At 44.0% G+C, this 22812-nt stretch overlaps 5 protein-coding genes; 1 reads left to right on the top strand and 4 right to left on the bottom strand.

The window, feature by feature from the left end:
- Positions 1-1560, top strand: part of GSTUM_00009595001 (uncharacterized protein) — a 1858-nt gene extending 298 nt beyond the window's left edge. The window contains exons 2-4 of the mRNA XM_002840803.2: positions 23-123; positions 188-900; positions 948-1560. Of these exons, the coding sequence (XP_002840849.1) occupies positions 23-123; positions 188-900; positions 948-963 (830 nt within the window). The 3' untranslated portion in view covers positions 964-1560.
- Positions 1561-2023: 463 nt separating this feature from the next.
- GSTUM_00009594001 (uncharacterized protein) lies at positions 2024-3506 on the bottom strand. XM_002840802.2 has 4 exons: positions 3383-3506; positions 3198-3324; positions 2872-3026; positions 2024-2554 (listed from the first exon to the last, which is right to left on the bottom strand). The coding sequence occupies exons 1-4, from the start codon at positions 3432-3434 to the stop codon at positions 2292-2294; spliced, it is 597 nt and encodes a 198-aa protein (XP_002840848.1). The 5' UTR covers positions 3435-3506; the 3' UTR covers positions 2024-2291.
- Positions 3507-3512: 6 nt separating this feature from the next.
- On the bottom strand, positions 3513-3993 carry GSTUM_00009593001 (uncharacterized protein; the record flags this gene model as incomplete). XM_002840801.2 has 2 exons in its annotated part: positions 3656-3993; positions 3513-3523 (listed from the first exon to the last, which is right to left on the bottom strand). The coding sequence occupies exons 1-2, from the start codon at positions 3846-3848 to the stop codon at positions 3513-3515; spliced, it is 204 nt and encodes a 67-aa protein (XP_002840847.1). The 5' UTR covers positions 3849-3993.
- Positions 3994-4363: 370 nt separating this feature from the next.
- On the bottom strand, positions 4364-5780 carry GSTUM_00009592001 (uncharacterized protein). XM_002840800.2 has 3 exons: positions 5422-5780; positions 4930-5364; positions 4364-4871 (listed from the first exon to the last, which is right to left on the bottom strand). Exons 1-3 carry the CDS (start codon positions 5698-5700, stop codon positions 4554-4556), a joined length of 1032 nt encoding a protein of 343 aa, XP_002840846.1. The 5' UTR covers positions 5701-5780; the 3' UTR covers positions 4364-4553.
- Positions 5781-11047: 5267 nt separating this feature from the next.
- Positions 11048-11828, bottom strand: GSTUM_00009591001 (uncharacterized protein). XM_002840799.2 has 1 exon: positions 11048-11828. Exon 1 carries the CDS (start codon positions 11739-11741, stop codon positions 11097-11099), a length of 645 nt encoding a protein of 214 aa, XP_002840845.1. The 5' UTR covers positions 11742-11828; the 3' UTR covers positions 11048-11096.
- Positions 11829-22812: the final 10984 nt, after the last annotated feature.

Here is a 22812-nt window from a genome sequence, read left to right as displayed (position 1 = left end):
TTAGAGCTAATGTTTGGTATAGGCGGGGAGGAAGAATCTAGCTCGGGGGAAGAGGGGGTAGGCCCTATTGCCCCTCGAGTAGCCATAAAGAAGAAGTGGGATGACGAAGATAGTGAAGAGAAGGTTCACTCACACTCCTTCCCCTCTCCTAACACTCAAGTCCAAACACTTACCTCCCCCACAAAAGGTCCTGGATTCCTGGGATGCTGAAGACTCAGAAGAGGAGCGCAAAAAGGCCAGAGCCAAACAGGCCGCAGCCGAAAATGCCGCAGCCGAGGCTGCTGCGAACAAGAAGTCGAAAGCCCAACGCATCGCCGAAAGACAAGCCCAGAACGCCGCACAGCGGGAAGCCACCGCCGCTGCGCGCGAATCCAGCAACATGGAGGACGAGACACCGGCAGAGCGCCGGGTTCGCGAGGAGCAAATGCGTATTGAAGGGGACCTAGCGCACGCAACGGACCTGTTCGGTACAGTGGGCGTCGGGGCCGGCAGCGGCGGGACTAAGGGGAAACCGATCACCACCGGGGACCCGGAGGATCCCACGAAGAGTATTGATTTGTCATCGTTGCCGCTGTTCGCACCAAAGGGAAAGGATGAGTTCACGCGGCTTAGGGAGGTGCTTGTCCCGTTGCTTGTTGCGAATAGCAAGAAGGCGCATTACTCGCTTTTCTTGCAGGAGTTTGTGAGGCAGTTGGGGAAGGACATGTCATCTGAGCAGGTGCGCAAGGTTGCCAGTGGGTTGACCACTCTCGCGAATGAAAGACAGAGGGAGGAGAAAGCGGCAGAAAAGGGCGGGAAGAAAACTAAGGCGGCGAAGGGGAAGACGACTCTTGCGACCGGCAAGGAGGCGGATAAGTTTGATACGACAGATTACCTAGAGCCGGCGGGTTATGATGGCTTGTCAGTGCGCCCCTCCTTTCTTTGTCTCGTCCACTAACGGGTCATAGCGATGACTTTATGTAATGCACCTCCACTGTTGGAACGAGGTGTGCGTGGGCCGGGATACATAGATAAGGTATTTCCTTAGGCAGATTTCATGAGGATGCCGGTCCAGGTCGTTATGTTTTCCATTATAAAAGGTTCACCCACTCGCTTACTTTAATCCACCGCCCATCTATCCCGCTTGGATCTAGCACCCCCTGTTAGAGTTATAAATGCTTGCTCCTCCTACATATATTTCTCCTATTATCTTCACAGTCTGGAATAGCGACTTACTTTCCACCTTGCCTAAATAACTATCGGTACCGTACATTGTTCACCCTAACGATATTCGTAGAGCGAGAGAGGGACCTTTCGGGAAGGAACCTCACCACTATACCTATGGAATATGTCTTGTGGCAAAATGACGCACTGTACCTGGCTGGCACCTGGTGAAGTACAGGTACTATCAATTCAGCCCCCAATAGCACCATCATGCCGGGAGAAACATTCCAACACGACACCACGTAGCTTATGCATTAACTTCAGAAGGGGGAGGCCCTATCCCAACTGCGCAGGTGGTTAGCATCGGGATCACCAGTGATCACCCGGCAGTGATTCTCTTCTTAACAGCGCTCACCATACCCCTCACGCTAGAGAAAACCGCTGACCCACCGAAGCAATCCACACCAAACCTTCGCCCATATATAGAACAATTCCCTAGGTTTTACTTCCCAACCCTTTAGAACTCTATATCTAAGCTGGCTAGGGTTTATCAAGAGAGCTATGGTTGGTGCATTGGTCTTGGCTTAATTTCTGACGATTTTGCATGGAAAACGGCAAGGTTTGGCGCTGTTTTCAACTTCAACTTCACACTATCGTATGCCAAAGTAGCCAAAAATTCTTTTAACAATCTGTGAGTACTTGGGAAGAGACATTTGAAAGAATCTTGGACTATACTATCAATTTTTCAAACCTTTTGCAGCTTCAGAATGTATTTTACTGAAAGCGTGAAGTAGCATGCATGGTTTGGGTTGTTACATAGGTTACTACCGGTATGAGATTCCGCTCACTATTTTTGTCACTAGCCTCTACAACCTAATGGCATGTTGGTGGGTTGAGAGCTTTGAACCACCATAATTTCAGTACCTCACTCACTATTTTAGGCGTCGAGTATCCCCACCGTGGTTCTCATCACGTCCCCTCACGCGGACGCACACGTACACAGAGTTCCCTCCAAACCAAGCACCGCCCCCCCAAACCCTCTCAAAGGATATAAATATCATTCCGATCGACCACAAGCATAACTTAACTACACATACAATTGCAAGCCCCCTGCTCCCCCACGTTATGATATGATACCATATATCGATTTATTCCATTGGCTTCCTAATCTCGCGAACACTCCTCCTCTTAATGTACCAAACTGCCGCAACGCCAATCAGCAATGCACCCACCAGTATCTGTGCGTATCCCCAGTTGACGTCTGCGTCCTTGAGTCTATCCACGAGGCCTTCAGCGGCGTACTTTGGCTGCTCGGGCTCAGCATCGGCAGCTTCCTCCCCCTTCTTCTCGGTGTCAGTCTCAGCGCCGGCTGGTGCTAGGGCAGTGGTTGTGGAGCCCTCTTCCCCATTGGCTATGAGATGGAAGCATTTATCAGCGGATTCCAATAATGTATAATAATAATGATAATGATAATGATAATGATAAAGTGGTAATGCATTTATTTTTTCATATCAAATCCACCAGGCAATCAATGAATCGCATATAACAAGTCTCTTTTGAGGACAAAAAAAGGGATATCAAGGTTCTTTTAAGTAACCGTGTAATTCATTCATGGCTTTTTTTTTTTCGTCCCATTCCCCCCCCTGAATCGTGGCAATAGCAACAATGAAAGAAAAAGATGAAGTGAGGAAGGGCAGTAGAAATGCATTTAAAGTTCCACATGGATACCTTCTTCTGGAACGGGGAGTTCGCCACTCTTCGCGATGGTTACGGACGTGGCGGGGGAGTCGCTGCCGGGAGTCTTCTTGACCTGCTCGATGGCCCTTACGATCTCCATACCTTCAATAACTTCGCCAAAAACAACGTGGCGGCCATCGAGCCATCTGTACGAGCCGTTAGCTTAGATTTAACGAGTACATACAAAGTACGGATGGGGAGTAGGCGGGAGCAGTTGGAGGGAATGCAGTGAAGCGGCAAGTTATAACATTATACGTGAACATTGTCGCGAATTCAAGTATGCTCGTTGATACGGTAAAATCCAGAAGAGAACTTACGAAGTGATAACGGTGGTAATAAAGAACTGGGATCCGTTGGTGTCTTTGCCAGCGTTTGCCATGCTCAAAAGTCCGGGGCGGGTGTGCTTTAGTTTGAAGTTCTCGTCGGGGAACTTGCCACCGTAGACTTTTTCACAATTGTTAGCACCTATACCATCAGATACTACTCGGAAAGAACTACTTACTAGACTTTCCACCAGTGCCATCATGATTGGTAAAGTCACCGCCCTGAATCATAAAGTCCGCGATAACACGATGGAAAGTTGATCCTTCATATCCAAAGCCCTTCTCGCCAGTACAAAGAGCACTATAAGATTAACCATTAGCTTCCACCTTCCTTCATTGACCCCCACCCTAGAATGCAATCCTCACCGGAAGTTCTCAGTAGTCTGCACCCAACCCATAGTGTTAGCCAAAAACTCCTGTCAAAACCTCTTACATCGGTACAGATAGAGCACGAGCCTTAGGCACCGTCTTCCCATAAAGTCCAAATACAATGCGCCCCAGATCCTGATCGCCATGCTTTATCTCAAAAAACACCTTGTGTGTGATCAATGGACTCCTTGCCGCATCGGTAGGCTGGGAGAACAGGATTAAGGAAGTAGCAGCAACAAGAACGACGAGGGCAAATGCCCGGCGGAGAGAGATCATTTTGTTTTTTGTTCTTCTGCTTCTCTTTGGTTGACAAATAGGTTTCTTGGAAGAATTGAAGGAATTGGAGGAAAGAGGAAGGGGGGGAGGAGGCTGAATGTGCTGAGACGGGAGAGTTCTTATCAGGAAGGGGGCGAGAAGGAGTTGGAACTTGCAAGGTGTCTTCTCGTGGCTCTGGCTTGACCGAAGAGCTGGCTGAGTTATGTAAGCCCTTGCCTTGTCCTTGGTATCATACCCGTTCGGGGCGCGGGTCCGGTGGGGGATATCCTTGAAATCCCTATGAGAGTGCTCAGTGATCTTGGGCGGCAATAGATTTCTGAATAAGATGAAGGGAAAGAAGGTTTTTCGGGGGCTTTAGTTCTTGCAACTCTCGATCAGCTTCAAGACGGGCAACCGCTCGTCCAGCCACAACTACTGAAACACCATATCCTACGGGTGCAAACGGCCTAATTGGCCTTTTGACATACAATTACAGGTCACTAGGAAAAAAATAAAATATACAGCACCAGTATGGATTCACAATTGATACGGAATTGAGCAGGGAAAAATAGACCTATTCGCCATAAGGTTACAAAAAAAAACGCCTACTACCAGTACAAGAATCATACCCGCCTAAACAGCCTCGTAAGAGAACTGTTGACACCTATTCACCCGAATCCTCAGAACCTGGACGAGCCGTAAATACAACTAAGTCGAGGAGTCCAATCACAATTCATTCTCCGCCACGCTATCCCAAAGCCTAATCCTCCTCAGGAAAGAATCCTCGGGCACGCATAACCCCATCCTATGGAAATAATCTCTATGCGCCCAGAATAACTGTAGGGCATTCGGGTTGCCACCTGCAACACAGCTTGCATCTTCACTCCCCTCACACAAATGAATATCTTCCCGTGTGTAGGGGAGTTGGGGCGCGGAAATGTAGTATTCGTAGGCATGTTGAGAGTAATTCCATTGAGTCAAGGGGACAAGAGGGACCGGATCGTGAATGTGTGTGACCCGGCGGTAAGTGTCAGTGGTGAATTTCTGCAGAATATCAGCTGAGTTATCAGTTTCCCTTGAGGTTTAAGCTATGAAAACCAACCTTATTGAGGAAACCAGCAAGGGCACTATTCCCAACCTTTGGTTCTCCAAATGTTGTAACTATTGGGTTATATCCTCTGCCCCTAAAATCCAATCCGGCGAGCGCAGCAATAGCACCCCCAAGTGAGTGTCCGACCAACGTGAGCTTATACCCCGGATACTCCCTAACCAGCTCATCCACAATATCTCCGATAATAGCCTCGCTCTGGGTCCAACTCTCGTAGAATCCGGAATGTACACGGCATCCTTCACATTTTTCTTGCCGGTCTCTAGATGGATATGGGACATACTCCTGCTTCGTCAAGGACAGGTCGGCAATAGCGTTTGCGATCGAGTACGTTCCCCGAAATGCGACGATGATGCGGGGAAGCGCGGGGGCATGCGAGAGCGCTACGTATCCGCAAGAGTCTTGAAGCGTTACACCAGTATTCCAAGTCTACTTGAACAAGTTAGCGGGGTGCAATAGTGTAAAAGACCGGTCACTGCGCCAAACCTGTCTAAGTTCAAACGTTGGAAAGTTCTTGCAGTATGAAAGGCATTCAAATGGCCGTTCGACACCGGTGTTTAGTGAGCCAACACAGTAAGAGATGTCTACAATTCTGGACAACTCCTCGAACTCGTCAAATAGGCTCTGGGATATCGGAGTGGTAGACGAGTTGCGGCGGTTGGTGAGATGTGTCTGTTCCCGCATTGGAGATGGAAGGGGGTTCACCACCACGCTTAACAAGACGGTGGAGACTAGGGATATTTTGAAAAAGGCATTTTGGAGCATGGTTAATCGACAGATGGGCCGCCAAGGGTGGAGAGCGAGAGGAGAGCTGGAGGTTCATGAGTTGGGGGTGGCCACACAGGGGACAAATAGGGTAGAGTACTTGTAGTGTGTATGTTCGGAGATTTATAAAGTTTGGGGGTTGTGGACTCGTGATCGGTGGCGGGTCGCTGGGGTTGCCGAGTGTGACCAGCTCGGAGGTGGTCGGTAGGTAAGCGTTGTGATCCTGATTCGTGTGGAATGTGACCTTCGGGATCCAAGGTGGTAATTGTACTATACACTGTAATTTACGTACTCGTACTCGTATGATATGATACTCCAGTACCGGTATCATCATGCTCGAGTACTCAAGTAGAGAGAGAGAGAGAGGGAGGAGAGAAAACTTGATTATGGGGCAATCTATGGCCTTATTAGCATCCACTTGAGCCCAATGTCGGGAAACTGCACTATGCAATTGCTAGTAGTGCACCTCACTGTATGAGCTTGGCGACAAAAGAAACCGACCCGAGCTATGGCCAAGCCATCACAAAATTTTCAAACCATACTCTAATGGCTATCCCAACTCCACAAGACAAATTGCAAGTTCACTGGAGTACTCCTAAACATTCTTGAGTCCTCACTGTACTAGACGTTGGCTTCTCCAAGTATGAAATGTCAAACAGAAGTGAGGTACCATGATCTATGATTACACACTAGTCTTATAATCTACATGAATGATACAACAAAGTTCACTCTGGCCGCCTACAGTCCCTCAACATATATGATATCTGGCTTCTTAACAGAATTTTCTGAAGCAGTTGAAAGCGCAGAAGACTCATATAGGCAAGATTGAGGAAGGAAGCAGGTCTTAGTATCTGTAATGGGGGCTCCCTATGGGAAGATGGATCCCAAGGTTGCGACTGCACTGAAATGAATTCTTCTGGAAACAAATATAATAAAATTTCAAGGTCTCAGCAGTAGAGTTTGAAGAAACAAAGCGGTAAAACTTAATATCGTTATGCCACAGCTTTACACAAATAAGTCCTGATCTCAAGAAGTAGTAGATTGTGTTAGGAATACCAGAATCCGATACCTAGGAAACACCTTAAGTAGGGTAACCCCACTCGGAATCGGAATCTCTGGTATCCAACACCCCCCTCCCGCTTCCTTACAGGGCCTGCACGTTATCATATATATCAATCTCAGTTGCGTCCTGTGACTATATTACCACAGAATCAAAGGTGTTAGAATAACACTATATACGTTGTCGCTGTCTATCCGACCGGATCCTGTTCGTAGGGCATATGAGAGGGGACCTTCGGCTAGGTCTGAGAAGTGGAACGGAGCAATTCCGTCAACTACTCAGAGTCTTACTTGGCTTCAAAAATATGACACCTTTGGCAAGGGCCGTATGTAACGGGACGATTTCGCACAAAGAGATGGTATCAAATGGTAAAGGATCTCTACTAGAGACCAATACATTTACATCCACCAGAAGAGGCTAGAACTCCAAAAAGGCATTACCAAAGGAGCCAACAAACTTCACAGAGTGTTGCAACTGGGTTTCGAAACACATCATAACCATGGGGTGATTTTCAATACTACAATGGTTACTGAAACCTACTACCCAGAGAGCAACCAAGGGTTGCCGACCGAGGGATTAATTACCAATCTGGTGGAATAGCTTCCTGCGAGTTAATAGGAAGTCTTTCAGAGAAAATCTCGCGGTTGGGTATGGAGTTACAAAGGATCAGAGTCAGACAATCTACGATTGTTGTAATGATAACCACCTTTACAGATATAGTCGTGGATAAAACTGATCATTTTATCAATGGCGAAGACAATTGGAGCCAACTCAGTTCGACTTAAGAACTAGGCCATAAGTCTAAAGACTCTGGTAATTGGGATATTACTATTGGGGACAGTACGTTTCCTAAGAAGAAATATCTTAATTACCGAAGAGGGTGTGATGGTTTTTAGGGTTCACAGGTGTTCGCACCTTGGAAGAAAACTTGATGTTACGAATTACGATTAAAGAAGTACATAGTTGTATGATAAATAGATGTAGTCCACGAACACTCAGACACGGAATATAAATATCGAAGTGCCTCCTAAGCTTTAGACATCATTAAGCAACGGAGAAGAGACCTTAACAATATAATGTTGTTTTTACAATTCTACCCTACTTTACCTATTTTACTTCGCTCCTAGTAGTCATAAACGAAACGAGTAAAGTTCGAGCCTTCCTAGACAAGCTCCGTCTACAGAAACGAATCTCGATTGGCCTAGATAATCTTGAAGTCTATCAAGTTGTCTCCGCATAACAGATTGCCAGAGTAGAGGAGAACTCGCATATATTTAAGTAGATTTTATATACTGCCAATGGCTTCCCATCACTACTCTGCATTCATGAGTACTCAACTCCCTTGGGCTGTCTAGCCAACAACCATAGATTGGACCAAAGATCCTCCGTAGTGAACTACACTACTTTGTGATATGCTATAATCCACCTGACAGAAGTGTTTTAGCCACTACATCTACAATGCACGTGTAGGAGTAAAAACTCTTTTTATTGCAAACATGCCAGTCGTGAGCTGACATGCTCAACTGGATGCAATACTAACTATGGAACTCTCTACCTATATAAACTTAGTCTTCTACCAGCATCTGCAGCCCCTGAAAATCTATCCGGTTCTACTCTATTCTATATATTTCTGGATTATAGTGACGTAGCTTCCTCAATTGACCCCTTCTAAGGTTGACTATCAATAGATGCTACCTACAGTCAACCTTCCTAGAAGTAGATTATTGTAACATGAGACTAGTATCTCAGAGCCCTTAATGACTCTTTAATACTATTACATTTTTGGGGCAATGGACTTCTGTTACCTTACCTAGAGGCCTCAAGTAACCTCACATATTACCTCTAACTTCAAAGTAGTATTACTCAGTCAGTTCTGGTCCGTTTTGCACGAAAATACCTCGAAACCATTTTCTGGGTTCACCTGTATTCTCACATATATCCTGCCTACAGCCTCTAGTTTGATAGACAGTGTGAGCACATCCGGTGTTACCTTAGCATCTCCACTTATAGACTTCTGCTAGGCTTATAGCAACTCTCCAGGCTGTACCCCATGATACTAGAGACTTATAGCTGGGCCTGAGGAGAGTCCTAGCCACTATAGCTGTAAGTTACAGCTTGTCGAGAGCTTAATTGGTTGTGCAGGAGTGATTCGCACAACTTGAGATTCTAAGACAATATATAGTCCCGCTTGACAAACAATCAAGTACCTTCCCCTGAACCCTTCCATAATACGTTACTTACAAGGTAGTGTAACTTGACTCTATCGCAGGTTAGCCCATAGCCAAAGGCGGGGTAACTCTGATCCGAAGGTAGCGAAACAGCATCCTGAGTTACCCTACAAAGTTGGGTAACTCTACCTGAACTCAATATTAAGCAATTCAGAATAACTCTCAAATTGACTACTTCAGTTACCCTAACCAGTCGGGTAACCACTGTTGCTTATAAGTACCTGTGTACTTCTTAGTATGGTATAGTAGGTCCAATTAAAGTACCTAACCAACAGAACCTCAGCTTGGTAGACTCTGGTCTACTACTATTCCTACTGTGGTAGTCTTTTGATGCCGGTATAGATATAAGTTTGGCTAATTGTAATAGTACTCCGTGAAGTCTCATTACGGTATTTCTGATAGGACTGTACAGCGAGTATGAGAAAATAAGGGTTATACATGCTGTCAGGCCTGTAAAAGGCCGTTTATCTCCATGCAATGTCAGTAAGATTTTCTCCAGCATGCTGCAGATCATATTGAAAAGCCTAAGCAGTAGTGGCACTATCCTATGTACTCAGATGAGTGTACCTTTAATACCTCAAAAAGAGGTTCTCAATAGGTATCATGGAGGTAAGCGGTTTTAGCACATGACTCGATTATGAGTCATGGGTTTCGCACGTATAACTCACTTGATTGATTTGACTTGTTTATTTTATTATTTGTTATATTTTGCACATGACCTGAATATGAGTAGTAGGTTACACAAATACAACTCATTCAATTTATATGACTTATTGCGATGATTTTACATGACTCATAGTTATGAGTCATCAGGGTTAGGGTTGACAAGAAGAGCACTATATAAGGAGTCTGCTATGGCTGAGGAGGATAGGCTCTTCATACATTGTTTTAAGTAATTTCCTTACCTATTACTTTATAAGAATAAGACATTTTTATACTCTTTATCTCTTACATTTCTCACTAACCTAAGGGCCATATCCTTACATGCTATAAAGATTGGCATTATCTAAGCAAGTATTGGTAATGAATGCTAAATGGCCTAAGACCTATTGAGAGAAAGATAGATATAGGAAAGGTATCATTCCCCATGCTATATACTAACAAGGACTTTGGAATATTACAATAGGTCACAAACTAGCAGGGTGAGTGCTACCATAAGGACTGTGTCCAGTATATGTTCTCTAGTAGCTAGACTTCAGTTAGGTCTAGTGTGCTATCAAGTACAACTGGAAGTCTGAGTTAGTCTTTACGCCGGTGATAGGCAAGAAGGGAATCACATGTAGTGATTATATGGAAAAATAGTTAAAATTGATAGTAGGACCAGCATTTCAGGGAGAAAAAGAATATTTTACAGTATCATCTGAGAGTCAATATGTCAAGGATGTAGTACCATAGCATGAGATCAAACAGGTATTGAGAGAGTCAAAAAAGAAAGATTTTCCCTGATCTCAATCCTATCAAAAACATTTGGAGAGTCATGAAGCAGTACATCAAAGCTAGACCTCACTTCCCCAGTACCATTCATGAAATAAGAAATGAGATCCAAGAAGAGTGGAACAAGCTGCAACCAGTGGATTATAACCAATATATAGATAGCATGCCTGAGCGAATTGTGGAATTGACAGAATGTAATAGCATGCAAACTCACTGGTAATTCTGTAAATTAATCTTCTCTATCTCCACTCTCCACTCTATTTTATTTTATGATTTTATCACTTCTTGTTATGCAATGGTTGCGTTGATTGTTGTTGGGTATTTGTCGTGCGTTGGCTTGGGGGTCGGTTTCTTTTGTCGCCAAGCTCGTACTAAGTACTCGAGCTAGCCTTGCCATCAAGCAGCATGCCAGTATGATCCCCCCCCCCCGATTGGCGCTGCCCGAGGCCCCAGTCACGGCGCAGCACTCGCCGTACAATTCTAGGAGGTTATATACTCATACGAGTATATATACAAGCACTCTCGTTTTCAACCATCAAAGCAATTATCGAGTGCTCGAGTAAAAATACAGATGTGGACTTTCCAAGCCGTAGACCATTGGGAACACACAGCACTCCACAGCTCCTCGTATAATCGTCGTGAATTCGAAAAAAAGGGAAAAGAAAAAATCAAGACTACCTCCCCCAATAATTCAACCCGAGTGTCAACCGCACGCTACTCGCCATCTTCCTTCCCCCTTCACCATGTTTCCCAATCCCTATTTTCCTCAATTCCCGCATAGCCTTTTCCCACACCTCCCCATCCGAAAGGATATCCAATTCCACAATAACCTCCCCAGCCTTCCTAGCGACAATCTTGATATTCCTAACGTCCCGGGCACTCTCCAAGCGTAACCCGGCAATAACCCCTTCCCTCATGAACCGCGCGAATGACTTGTATTCGGGGTAGTATAAGCGTATGGAATGGCCCAGCAGTGCATCCGGGAATGCCTCCCTTGCCGTAGCATTATTCGTAACCTTCACCTGGAAAAGTATGTTTAGCGGTAAGGTCGAGACGTAGTCATCGTAGGCGGTAGAGATGACATCGGGGACCGCCGCCACTGGGAGTATTCCATCCGTCATCATTTCATCATTATCGTCGCCTCCCTTACGACCGCCATGAGGGTAGGGTGTTTTTTCATGGGGGGGTTCGGGAGAGGAGGGTCTTGGTGAATCGAAGAGATCGAGGGCGACAGCGTGGGTGAGTCTGCGTTTCTTGCGTGGCGGTTCAAGACAGGAAGTGTCAATTAAAGCGAGCTCGAAAGTACCCGTACCCGTCATGGTGGAGTTGACAGATGATGGTGGAGGAGATGGGCATCATGTATGGGTGAAGCATGAGCGCAACATTGTGGCTGGGAATGGGCCATGTGCTTCTTGATGGCAGGGGGGGTAAACAGGCGGAAGCGGGGCGACGAATGGGGAGGGTTAGAGCACAAATGGAAGCAGCGGGCAGGAAGGGCAGAGCAGGTACTTTTGAGGCTATCATATCACACACACGAGCACAGTATCGTATGATACGACTTGTTCGACGACCTTTCTTATTGATCCCCCTGTGCCATAATCTATCATACTGCACAAAAAATTGACTTCCTCTTCATAAACCGGTGGTTCAAGGCATTCAACTTGCCCTTGTCCTCCCCATTAGTCCAGCCAACCATCACCTAACCCTCCACTGCCGGCATCATACCATAACTTTACTCGTTCTCCCGGTGTTGCGATTCTTTCAAGCATCTCGTCTTTCTAATATGTACTGCAACACTGCCCATTCGTACTTTTGACTTTTGTGTGTCTGTCCTGCCAGTTGATTGGTTGAGAGCATATACCCCTAACCCTCTCTCAGTGTTGCATAGCAACCATTTCACTCTATCAAAATTTCGCTTTTTTTCTCTTTCGCTTTTTTCACCGAGCTTGCATAGCAACCAGTTCACCTCATCAAAAATTTTGCCTTTTTTTCACTTTCTTCAGCATTCCATGGCAACCACTTTACCACATAAAAGATTTCACCACAGATATAATTGGTTGCTTACCACATCAGAAAATATAGGGTAATAATAAATAATGATAGGTAATATATCAACAATGATAGGTAATATATGATAAATGATTCAGAGTATAAGCTTGAAGAAAAAATAATATAGATCAAAAATATGAAGTAAGAATATGATATTATATGTTGACAAAATTAACCGTGATTCAACAATCAGTGGCAACCCACCCCTCTTCATCACTCTGCACTCTCAACAGTATCTAAAAAAATTACTCTAAATTAATCAAGAAGAAGCAATTTTGCTCAATTCTTTTTTTCAATAAACTATACCTCCTATTCTTCGCAGTCATACCAAAAAACCTATTCTCTCCATACATCGCTTTTGAATTTACCAGGGGGAGGATTCTGGAGTTACATGAACCTCAGATGAGATATCAGCAAATTTCCTACTACCTTAATATTTCCTGTACTACTATCAGAGACACAATTGTAAAGGGACATTAAGAGGGCAAGGAGAATAAGGGTAGAGGAAGACATCCTAAAACTACTAAGTCACAGGATGATGCTGTGGTAGTGGAAGCTCTTAAAAATCACCATACTACCTTTTGTGACATTGCTGAGCAAGTTGCTACCAATGTTTCTAGTTGGACAATAAGGAGAAGACTTGAAAAAAAGCATCTTAGAAAGTGGATAGTATAAGGGAGAGTTTATTTGGATGAGAATCCAGCTCAAGAGAGGTTGGAATAGGCATTAGATTATAGGCATTGGACAAAGGAGATGTAGAGAAAGAAGGTAATATGGGGGGATGAGGTAGTTGTGGAAAGAGGAAGAGGAAAGAGGAAAAAATGTGTTTTCAGATACCCATATGAGAAATGGAATAAGGATTGTATTGAACCTAAGGGTAGGAGAGGAGAGAGAGGGATTAGCCAGATGATGACTGGTTGTTTTTATAGTCAAACTTATGGCCTTTTTTTGCCTGTTTTTCCTGATTCTTCTTCTGCTAGAGGTGGAGTTACTAGGAAGTCAATTATTAATGTCTATGATTATTATGACTTTCTAGGAATATGGGAGAATATCAGAGAAAAGGCTGGAGAAGAAGAAATATTTTTTATTATGGACAATACTAAGACTCACTTGTATGTTAAGAGATAGCTCAGAGGGTAGGGAATTACACTGATGGAATTTCCTGCCTATTCACCAGATCTCAATTCAATTGAAAATATTTGATGTCTGATAAAAGGTAAGCTTTACAAGCACTACCCTGAGCTATATCTTATGAAGAGTGATGTCAATGTGGTCAAGAAGGTAATAGTAGAGGCCATCACTCATTATTGGGAACTTCTTGACCTAAAAGTTTTTGGTGCTTTGGTGGGGTCGGTGGTGGGCAGATTAGAGGCAATTATTAAGGCTGATAGATGGTATACTAAATATTAATTTCTACTATGTATGTACATCTTTTAATTTTTTTTTTTGGTTTACATGATAGTGGATTGGTGGGTGAGTGTGGTTGTCATTACTGAAGATTTTCCTCTGTTGAATTGCGGTTAATTTTGTCCACACACAATACTTACATGACTAGTAAATCTCTTTTTCATTGTGTAATTCTCTCTAAAATATGTACTTAGACTTTTTTTCTCTGAATTTTCTACTATGTAAAAAATTTCTTTTAATCAAAATTTTACAATTAATTATTAAAAAACTTACATAATTAAATTCTGTGGCATCTGAGGATACTATGATATTGAAGGGGGTTTTTGAAAAGATTAATAGCAAATGAGACATTTACCGTATTTTCTTTAGTACTTAAACCGCAACTGTCGTTTACTATACTTTTCCTAAGCTTTTTTCCTGTAGGAACAAAGATGAGATATGAATATGAGATGATATTCTGTAAGATATATGCTAGAAAATAACATATATGGTTATATAAAGATCTATCTCAGAGGCTAAACCTATCTTATTTTATAGTCCTTCCTACCACTAACTTACAAATCTAAGTATCATATAGATTGTGACTAGGTTTCATATAACTACATAGTTCTTTGTCGTTAAAACCTCATCATAGGTCATACACATAGCCTCCATAACCTCTGAACTGGTCATATGTACACAATCTACGTAGGTCTTACAAGGTACACTCCTATCTGACTAATATTCTTAATATAACACAATAGTTATAACTTATAATCTAAGTTATGTGTATAACCTACTTGACTTATAATCAGGTCATGCATACTAATAACATTCATAATATCATATAACTCAAATAAGTTGTTAATCAAAATCATAACATATGAAATCCTTTACAAACTATGACCTGTTTGTAATAAGTAAATTTTCAGTATTGCTCTCAGAGTCTGCTAAATACTCTAAATTGCCTACTTCCAATAAGTTACAAAAAGTTCTATCAGCATTACCACCATTAAAAGAAGAAGATAGAAATTGAAATTTATATAAAATATAATTTGAATTTACATAAGCTATCATCAAATAAGAAGAAAAATAATAATGAGAAAAAAATAATAGATAATTCATTAGTGGAACTTATGAGAACTATTTAAACCATTGAATTCATCATTAGACAATAGTATGATATACTAGTATTTGTAGTTCTATGAATATCATTTAATTACTATTTTAATTTACTTCATCAACTATCACTTAATTAGATTTAATAATAAGAGATACTCTATCAAATACTATTTGCTATTGTTTTAGGGATTCTAGTATGTTAGTAACAATTTTTATACAAATCACAAATATATTTGAAATACATTGAGTGATAATCTATTCAACTATAAAAGAACAAAAAAAACCAAATATTGAAAATTCAAAATTTAAAAGCCAATAAAAGGATTAGTTCTTGTAATAAATATATTTTGTAATAATCAGATTATACTCTCTAGGCTTAAAAAGTATAGGATATATAAAGACTAATTTGTTCTACTAGTAGTGTGGACTAAGTTTTACATATTAGTATCCATATTCAATTATCCTGAATAGAACAAATTTAATACCAATATTGGTGCAGATTAATTCAACTTATAGAGCCCTGTCTAATACGTTCTCACACAGTCCATAGTAACAGCATTTTGGCCATATCACTAAAATATTACTATACAACCATGGTCCCACCACATACCCGAAAAGTGCACAAAAACAGAAACCAAGAAATTTATGCTCTATATAAACATACTGATATGTGGTATGATAAAGTTTCTACGTTGATAAGCCTTGTAATAATGCTAACTCAAATAGTTAGTTCATGGCAATGTGGAACAAAAGCTCTCTGCTTCTGTTCCATTTCTTCGTCTTACGATAACAGCAGGCCTATGCCTATATTACTGATAGTACAAGACCTTTGTCTTCTATTGGAAATGCCTATTGTAAGTTTTCTCAAATCTCTCCTTCATGTAGTGTTATTCTTATTGTAATAATAATAAAGGTTATGATAATGGTAAAGAGTATAAATGTGTTTTATATTCATTAAAGTAATAAGTAGGACTATTACTGAGAACAAAGCATGAAGAGCCTATACTACTCAGTCGTACTAGCCTCCTTATATAGTGCTCTTCCTACCGCAAGTCATGTGACCTCAAGTGGTCACATGCAGGAAACTAAATCATAATAAACTAATTATATGATCAAAGTGGTCACATCCATAAAACCTATGACCTTATAGTAAGGTGATATGTGAAAACCCATAAATAAATCATAATGTAATAAACAGGTTATATGATCCAAAGTAGTTACATGCGTGCAACCCATGACCTCATAACAAGGTCATGTGCTAAATATAGATCATATGCATAAGGCATACCCACAATACATACTTGTAAGGTACACTTGCTAGGCGCATGTCCAGTGACTCGTAATCGAGCCATGTGTGAAACATAACAAATCATAACACAAATAGGTCGTATAACTAAAGTGGTCATATGTGCAAACATAATAACATACCTATGACTCATAATTATCAGTTATGTGAAAACCTTTTCATGCTAAGACACGTTCGTGATATTAGCTCCTCTCCTCCTATGCATCAGTCCTATCAGGCTTTTTCTCTAAGCTTCAATAGTTCCCGTCCAGCTGAGTGCATAGACTTCAGAAGCCTAGTGAACTTGTCATCTGCTGTCCTTTACCATATCCTCACTGATTCCAATGTGAGGTTTGCCATTTTGATTGTTTGCTGCTGGTTGTCATTGAGCTGTCTTAACTTTCTAATTGTGTTTTCTTTTACTGTAATTGTGACCTCGGACTTCCCAAGTTGTTCCTGGAGTCTTCTGATTGTCACGAATGTGGCTTAGCACAGAAAAGGTTTTCACATGACTCATGATTATGAGTCATAGAAATATTATTGTTTCACAAATATGACTCATTTAAGCTATATGATTTATTATGTTATAATTTGTTATGTTTTGCACATGACTCGATTATGAGTCATGGGATGTAGACCTTGTAAGTGCGCCTTGCAAGTGTGCCGTGCAGGTATGCCTTGCCGATATGCCTTGCACATATCATTTATGTTTCGCACATGACCTTGTTATGAGGTCATGGATTTTGCTCATGTGACCACTTAGGGTTACATGACTTGTTTATTGCGTTATGATTGGTTTATGAGTTTTTGCATATGACCTCACTATGAGGTCATAGGTTTTGGACATGTGACCACTTTGGTCACATGATTAGTTTGTTAGGATTTACTTTTGTGCATGTGACCACTTTAGATCACATGACTTAGAGTGGGAAGAGTACTATATAAGAAGGCTGGTATGGCCAAGGAGGATAGGCTCTTCACGCTTTGTTCTAAGTACTTTTCCTACTTCTTGCACTCCATGTCGGAAGTGAGCATAACCAATACTTTACCTTATTTCCCTCGCGATAAACACTTCATCTACTGTTATTTGTTTGTGTTTTTTGTTTCGGGCGGTCGGTTAGAAGTAGTTGTTCTCGCTTAGAAGATACTTCAGTGTAAGATATCCATGGCCTGGTCCCAGTAATCACTGAGTATAGTTTGGGCGAGGATGGCGTCTTTGACAGCCTCCTCCTCCACGGATTCTCCCCCCCCTTCGAGGATGTCGTCCCCTGTTCGGTTCGACTCCAACCGCTCCTCCTCGCTTGAGACAGCCCGTATGGCCTTGTCTCTCACGTCTGCTACTGAGGCCAACTGTGGCCTCATACCTACAACTACACGGTCTTATGTTGCACCCAGAGGAAACTTTAAGTTTTTACAGTTCCACTACTGCCACGGGTGTCAGAATGCGGTTAACCTGCAGTTTGATGATTTGGTCCGGCAAACGGTCGCTGACGCGACAGTTGCCATGATGAAAGAAGTGGAGGTTTTGGTGAGAGGTTTCCTAATTGGGAGAGGCTGTTCAGCCACATGTGGCTTGAACAAGGACACTACCACAGGACTCTTCGTTCGGTTCAATTCGGACCATGGTTCGGAATATTCTCCAGCCCCCGCACCTTCCCCTCCTAAAGATTCTCAGGCTGTAGTCCCTGAATCCTCCGTCCTCCCCACCAAGGACAACTCGACTGCCACCACGGTTGAGGCCAGCCCTTGGTCTGCTACTCCTCCCCTCCCTAGGGCTGTCCAAAGCAAGATGCTCAGCTTCCTCCGCCAGGCCCACAATACCGGGACCGGTTCCTCGACTCCCTCCTTTCTGGCAGGAATGTCTTCAGGCGAAAGGGCTCTTTACGAAACCCCGAAGTTCAAGCTGGTCGACCCTGATGATGAGGATTACAACCCTCCTGCCTCGAGAACATGCTGCCGGACACGGTTGGCATCTCCCGCTAAGCGATCTGCTGCTCCTCTCCTTGGACCCCAATTTTTGAGGGCTATCAGCGTTGATGAGGGACGGAAAAAACAGATTGTCCCCGCTCTTCCCGGCCTACCCCTAGGCGTTCACCTGGGGCACCTGGCCATCCCTCCGCCTGTGGTACTCCCATCGAAAATTGAGGCCACACCCCCTTCTCCATCCCTGCTAATGACTGAGGATGTTCTGCCCACCTCTGAGGTGCTGGCCAGGAACACCGCTATGGAACTGGGCGATGGGTGCAACTCGGAAGCGACTGATTTGGGCGACAGCTTACATGCCCCCTCACTAGCCATGGGATCATCACCTCCACCTATTATTGGACGATGGGTGTCACCTCCCGGAGGCCAACTAGAAGGTCCCTCAGAAGCCTCCAGTGGCGATTCAACCCCACTGGAAGTCCAGCTCCCAGAGACCCAACCTGAGGACACCGACACTATAGTGGCCCAGGCGGACTCAATCATGGCAGGAGTCTGTGAGATGCTGGATGGTGGTAGGACCCCCTCTCCTGGACCCAGCTCAGGTAATGTAATCGGGTCCATGTTGGAAGGCCTAGAGGACATCCGGTCTGGCAATACTCAACCTCTGCTCTCGTCAGAATCCGGGTCGATAGAAGATGACACGGTACAGGACGTACGAACTTGGATGAACAGTGGCCCCACCTTTGACAATGAAGGTCCAAGGAACGGGATAAACTACTGGAGTTGAGTTCATGTCTTGGAACGGGCAGTAAAGGCACTGACCGACATTGTTGACAGGCAAGGAGAGGAAATTGAAGCCCTTCAGGTAAAGTTGTCCCCCCCGCCACCGCCCCCCCCCTGTTGTACCTTGCAGCACCTCCGTTGTCTCTTCAGAGCCGACCATACCATCCCCTACCCCCGAGAGAAAGGAGGCCTCTACGGAGGCTCCTACTGCTAAGGCCTCTTTTACCGAGGTAGTAAAACGAATGGCATACGTGCCCAAACCCCCTGCTGGCCCGCAGGAACGAGTACGTGCTACCCGGCCCGCATCAGCGGCCTCATCCCACCAGTCCAGCAGCAGCGGCAGCTCCTCCAGTGAAGGGGGGGTAGTCTTGTGAGTAGCCCGTGGAGGTGAAGGCAAGTCTGTTCATGGGGAAGAAGAGGAGGAGGAGGAAGAAGATAAGAAGAAGGAACGAAGGAAACTGGGCAGACGCTTAAGTAGTGCTGCTAGAAGGAGAAGAAAGGCTGCCAGAGGATCTGGTGAAAAAAAGGAGGCGGCGACCACGGCCAAGACTCAGGGGAAGGCTGATAAACAGGAATCAGCTCCAAAGGTTGTGGCAACTGTCACTACGGCGGCTCAATCGGGGCCAGCAGACCTGGCCAGCGTCAAGGTAGGCGCGGCTCAGACACGACAGGAATACCGACTAGTACCAATGGGACCCCCAGACCCACTGAACTCGGTACCACCACCACCGCGCTCATCGCCAACCCTGAATACTAGAGGGAGGCACATCACTATGTGCTTCACCACTCGAAAGAAGGTTGCCCTGCCAGAAGGTGTCGATATTGAGGCAATCCGAAATTGGATTAATGTGACCTTTACCAATCAGGGAAAGATTTGGGGAAATGCTCCTTATATTCGCGCAGGTCATGTCCAGCCGGAAATTGGATGCATCTTCCTGACTTTGGCGGCACACTCCGTGACTGAGCTGGGCAACAGGTTGGACAAGGCCAGGCTCGACCTGCTTAGGGAATTGTCACTCCCAGAATTCGAATTCCAGAGGAATCTGGAAAAGGTGAAGGTTTTTGTTTCTGGTGTTCCGCTTGCTGACACAGGACGGGGATCGATTTGGAGAGTGGAAGGATGGACTGGAACCGCCGCCTTTGATGGCCTTCGCACTGATCTGGAGCAATCCAATACTGGTGTAGTTACTGTTTCCCGGCCTGATATTATGGGGTCCATACACGCCATGAGGCAGGCCAATGCTACAAGCTGTAGCATCCGCTTCGTGGTAGAGAATAATGAGGCCATCAAGGAAAGATTAGCAGAGGGAAAGATTTGGTTGCGAGTAGGAGCCCGCAATGTCAGAGCTTTTGAAGAGCATCGCCCCCTTAAGGTATGTGGTAGGTGCCTGGAAACTGGCCACTTCGAGGCAACATGCAGCCGTCCCCCTCGGTGCCGATTCTGTTTCGGAGAGCACTTTTCTCGGGAACACATGTGTAGCAAGCTAGCTTGTCCCGGAGGGGTGAGTCAGGCCTGCGGACATACCAGAAGAGAGTGTTGGTTATGCGACCGGATGGACCACTTCACAGGATATGATCGATGCCCAGGTATTAAATCGTCATCCCTGACTTCACCTTCCTCATCTACTGGACAAGGAACGGCCACACCGGCAAGACCCATGAAGGAACCCGTCAAAAAACCGGAGCAACGGGGCAAGAGGGCAGAAAGAAATAGGAGGAGAAGAAGCCGCAGCTGTGGAAGGTCCCTGACACCCAGGCTGGTCGAGATCAGCAGTGACGAGGAAGAGGAGACCCCCCACTGTATGTTGGAAAAGGCTAAAGGTAAGGAACCGGAACGGCCTTTCCCCTCCCCGGCACGTGGGATTTTAAAAAATAAGGCTGGTACCGCCACTAAGCCCCGGGATGAGGAAACGAGTTGGGTTGCCCAGGATCCGGATACCGGCTCCGCCTATGCCTCTGGCCCTTGTGGCCCGAGTGGATCTGTCGAAGCCCCCTTTTAATGCTTATTACGATAATGGCATTAAACGTGGGGAGGAGTAGTCTGAATCAGGCGCTGGCGTTTGATTTGTTTTCCTTTGTTGATTTGTTTTTTATTGTTGAACCTCCTGTCGATCGAGAGGGACAACATGTACCAGTAGATGTTGATGGATGAGATTTGTTTTCCTTTGTTAAAAGGTCAGGCGTTGAGGTATTTGTTCGGTCCCATATTTGTGGGCTGTTTGAGGTGGAAGGGCACGGGGAAGGCAGTGCTCAGATTGGGTATTGGGAGAAAGGGACAAAGAAGGTACTCGCTGGAGTTTACTTTCGACCTGGCTATACCAAGGACCAGTTTATCCGATATGTAATGTGTTCGCAAGGTGCTAATGACGTTATCGGTAAAGATACGATATTTGGCAGGTGGCCTGCTCTTCTAGAGAGGAGGTGAGAGCTGAGAACTAAAGGAGGCTTCGAGGGTGTACTGAGAAACAAAGAAGTAACCGTTCAACCAAGTATATTTGAAATACTGTCTGTCGAAGTCTGCCTTTTCTATCGTAGAAACAGGTGGTCTTTAAATACACAAATCTGTTCATGTCTAGCATGAACGAAACTAATCAAGGGTATCAATTGATACTCTTTGGTAAAACTCTTTAAGTATCAAAGCGATACTTAAAACAAAACATAAAACAAAACCAAGTATCAAACGATACTTAAAACAAACCAAGTATCAAAGCGATACTTAAAACAAAACATAAAACAAAACCAAGTATCAAACGATACTTAAAACAAACCAAGTATCAAAGCGATACTTAAAACAAAACATAAAACAAAACCAAGTATCAGACGATACTTAAAACAAACCAAGTATCAAAGTGATACTTAAAAACAAAACATAAAACAAAACCAAGTATCAGACGATACTTAAAACAAACCAAGTATCTAAGCGATACTTAAAACAAAACATAAAACAAAACCAATAACCGAGTACCTGTACCGGTTACATTCCCCAAAACAAAACAACTATTTAAAACAAACAAAACCTAATAATCATCAAAAGCAGATTCCGAGAAACTCATGGCTTCAGTTTCCACAAGGAATTCCTCATCATAAGTATCACACCAGGGGCAGGAAGAAACCCTAAGGAAACACTTAGACTCAAAGAAATGTAAATCACAGTAGTCACGAATACCAGATTCACGTTGTACATCAACCCAAGCGTGATCGCAATCAGGACAGTAATCTATCCAGAGGATTTCGAAATAATCTTCAAGTTGGATAGCATCGCGGTTCAACAACAGTCCAACAATCTGTTGTCGCAGCCTCACATTGAGCTCCACATAGTTTGATATCGTTATGGTATTCGGATGGTGATTGTTGACTAGATAAGGTTGTCGAGAGCCTGCTCCATAGCCTGATTCTCCTCATCGCTTCTTTCGAACTCTGACTCAAAGTGTGGTGCCCAAAATCCATCTCTATCTTCGAGTTCTGCATGCCATCGCTCAGTTTCTGGCATTGTAGGTGTCCAGCACATGGTGATATAATTGATTGTTGGGGGGAGGGATTCGTTTGGCATGTTGTCTTTCCACCATCTATTCATCATATCCATAGCGTGCTCTAGTCCTTCCAGTAGTTCCCAACTGTTTTCGCTCGTCGGATATCCTTTCCATTTGACTAGGAACTGATCATTTCCATGCTAAAGGAGGTGGTCTCTGATTTCTTCAACTTTCCATTCATCCTTCTTATCGATGATAATAGGTGCAGGCCGAGATTGGGTTCTTCCAGGAAACTTGGAGTGGTCATTTGGATGGAATCATTTGATAGCTGAGGCGTGAAAGACTGCAGTATTGCGGCGGTACATGCGTCCA

Source organism: Tuber melanosporum, assembly GCF_000151645.1.
Source record: "Tuber melanosporum whole genome shotgun sequence assembly, scaffold_59, strain Mel28".
Taxonomy (NCBI): domain Eukaryota; kingdom Fungi; phylum Ascomycota; class Pezizomycetes; order Pezizales; family Tuberaceae; genus Tuber; species Tuber melanosporum.
Note: the sequence above shows the minus strand (reverse complement) of the source record. Positions and strands in the feature narration are given on the sequence as shown.

Bases quoted from the DNA above. Each gene is read 5' to 3' on its own strand.
- GSTUM_00009594001 (XM_002840802.2), bottom strand. From the start codon at position 3,434: ATGATTCAGGGCGGTGACTTTACCAATCATGATGGCACTGGTGGAAAG. The intron at 3,027-3,197 runs GTAAGTTCTCTT...CGGCTCGTACAG, and splicing joins ATTACCACCGTTATCACTTC to ATGGCTCGATGGCCGCCACG. The intron at 2,555-2,871 runs GTATCCATGTGG...TCCATCTCATAG, and splicing joins ACTCCCCGTTCCAGAAGAAG to CCAATGGGGAAGAGGGCTCC.
- GSTUM_00009592001 (XM_002840800.2), bottom strand. From the start codon at position 5,700: ATGCTCCAAAATGCCTTTTTCAAAATATCCCTAGTCTCCACCGTCTTG. The intron at 5,365-5,421 runs GTTTGGCGCAGT...TTGTTCAAGTAG, and splicing joins CAACGTTTGAACTTAGACAG to ACTTGGAATACTGGTGTAAC. The intron at 4,872-4,929 runs GTTGGTTTTCAT...GATATTCTGCAG, and splicing joins TTGCTGGTTTCCTCAATAAG to AAATTCACCACTGACACTTA.
- GSTUM_00009591001 (XM_002840799.2), bottom strand. From the start codon at position 11,741: ATGACGGGTACGGGTACTTTCGAGCTCGCTTTAATTGACACTTCCTGT.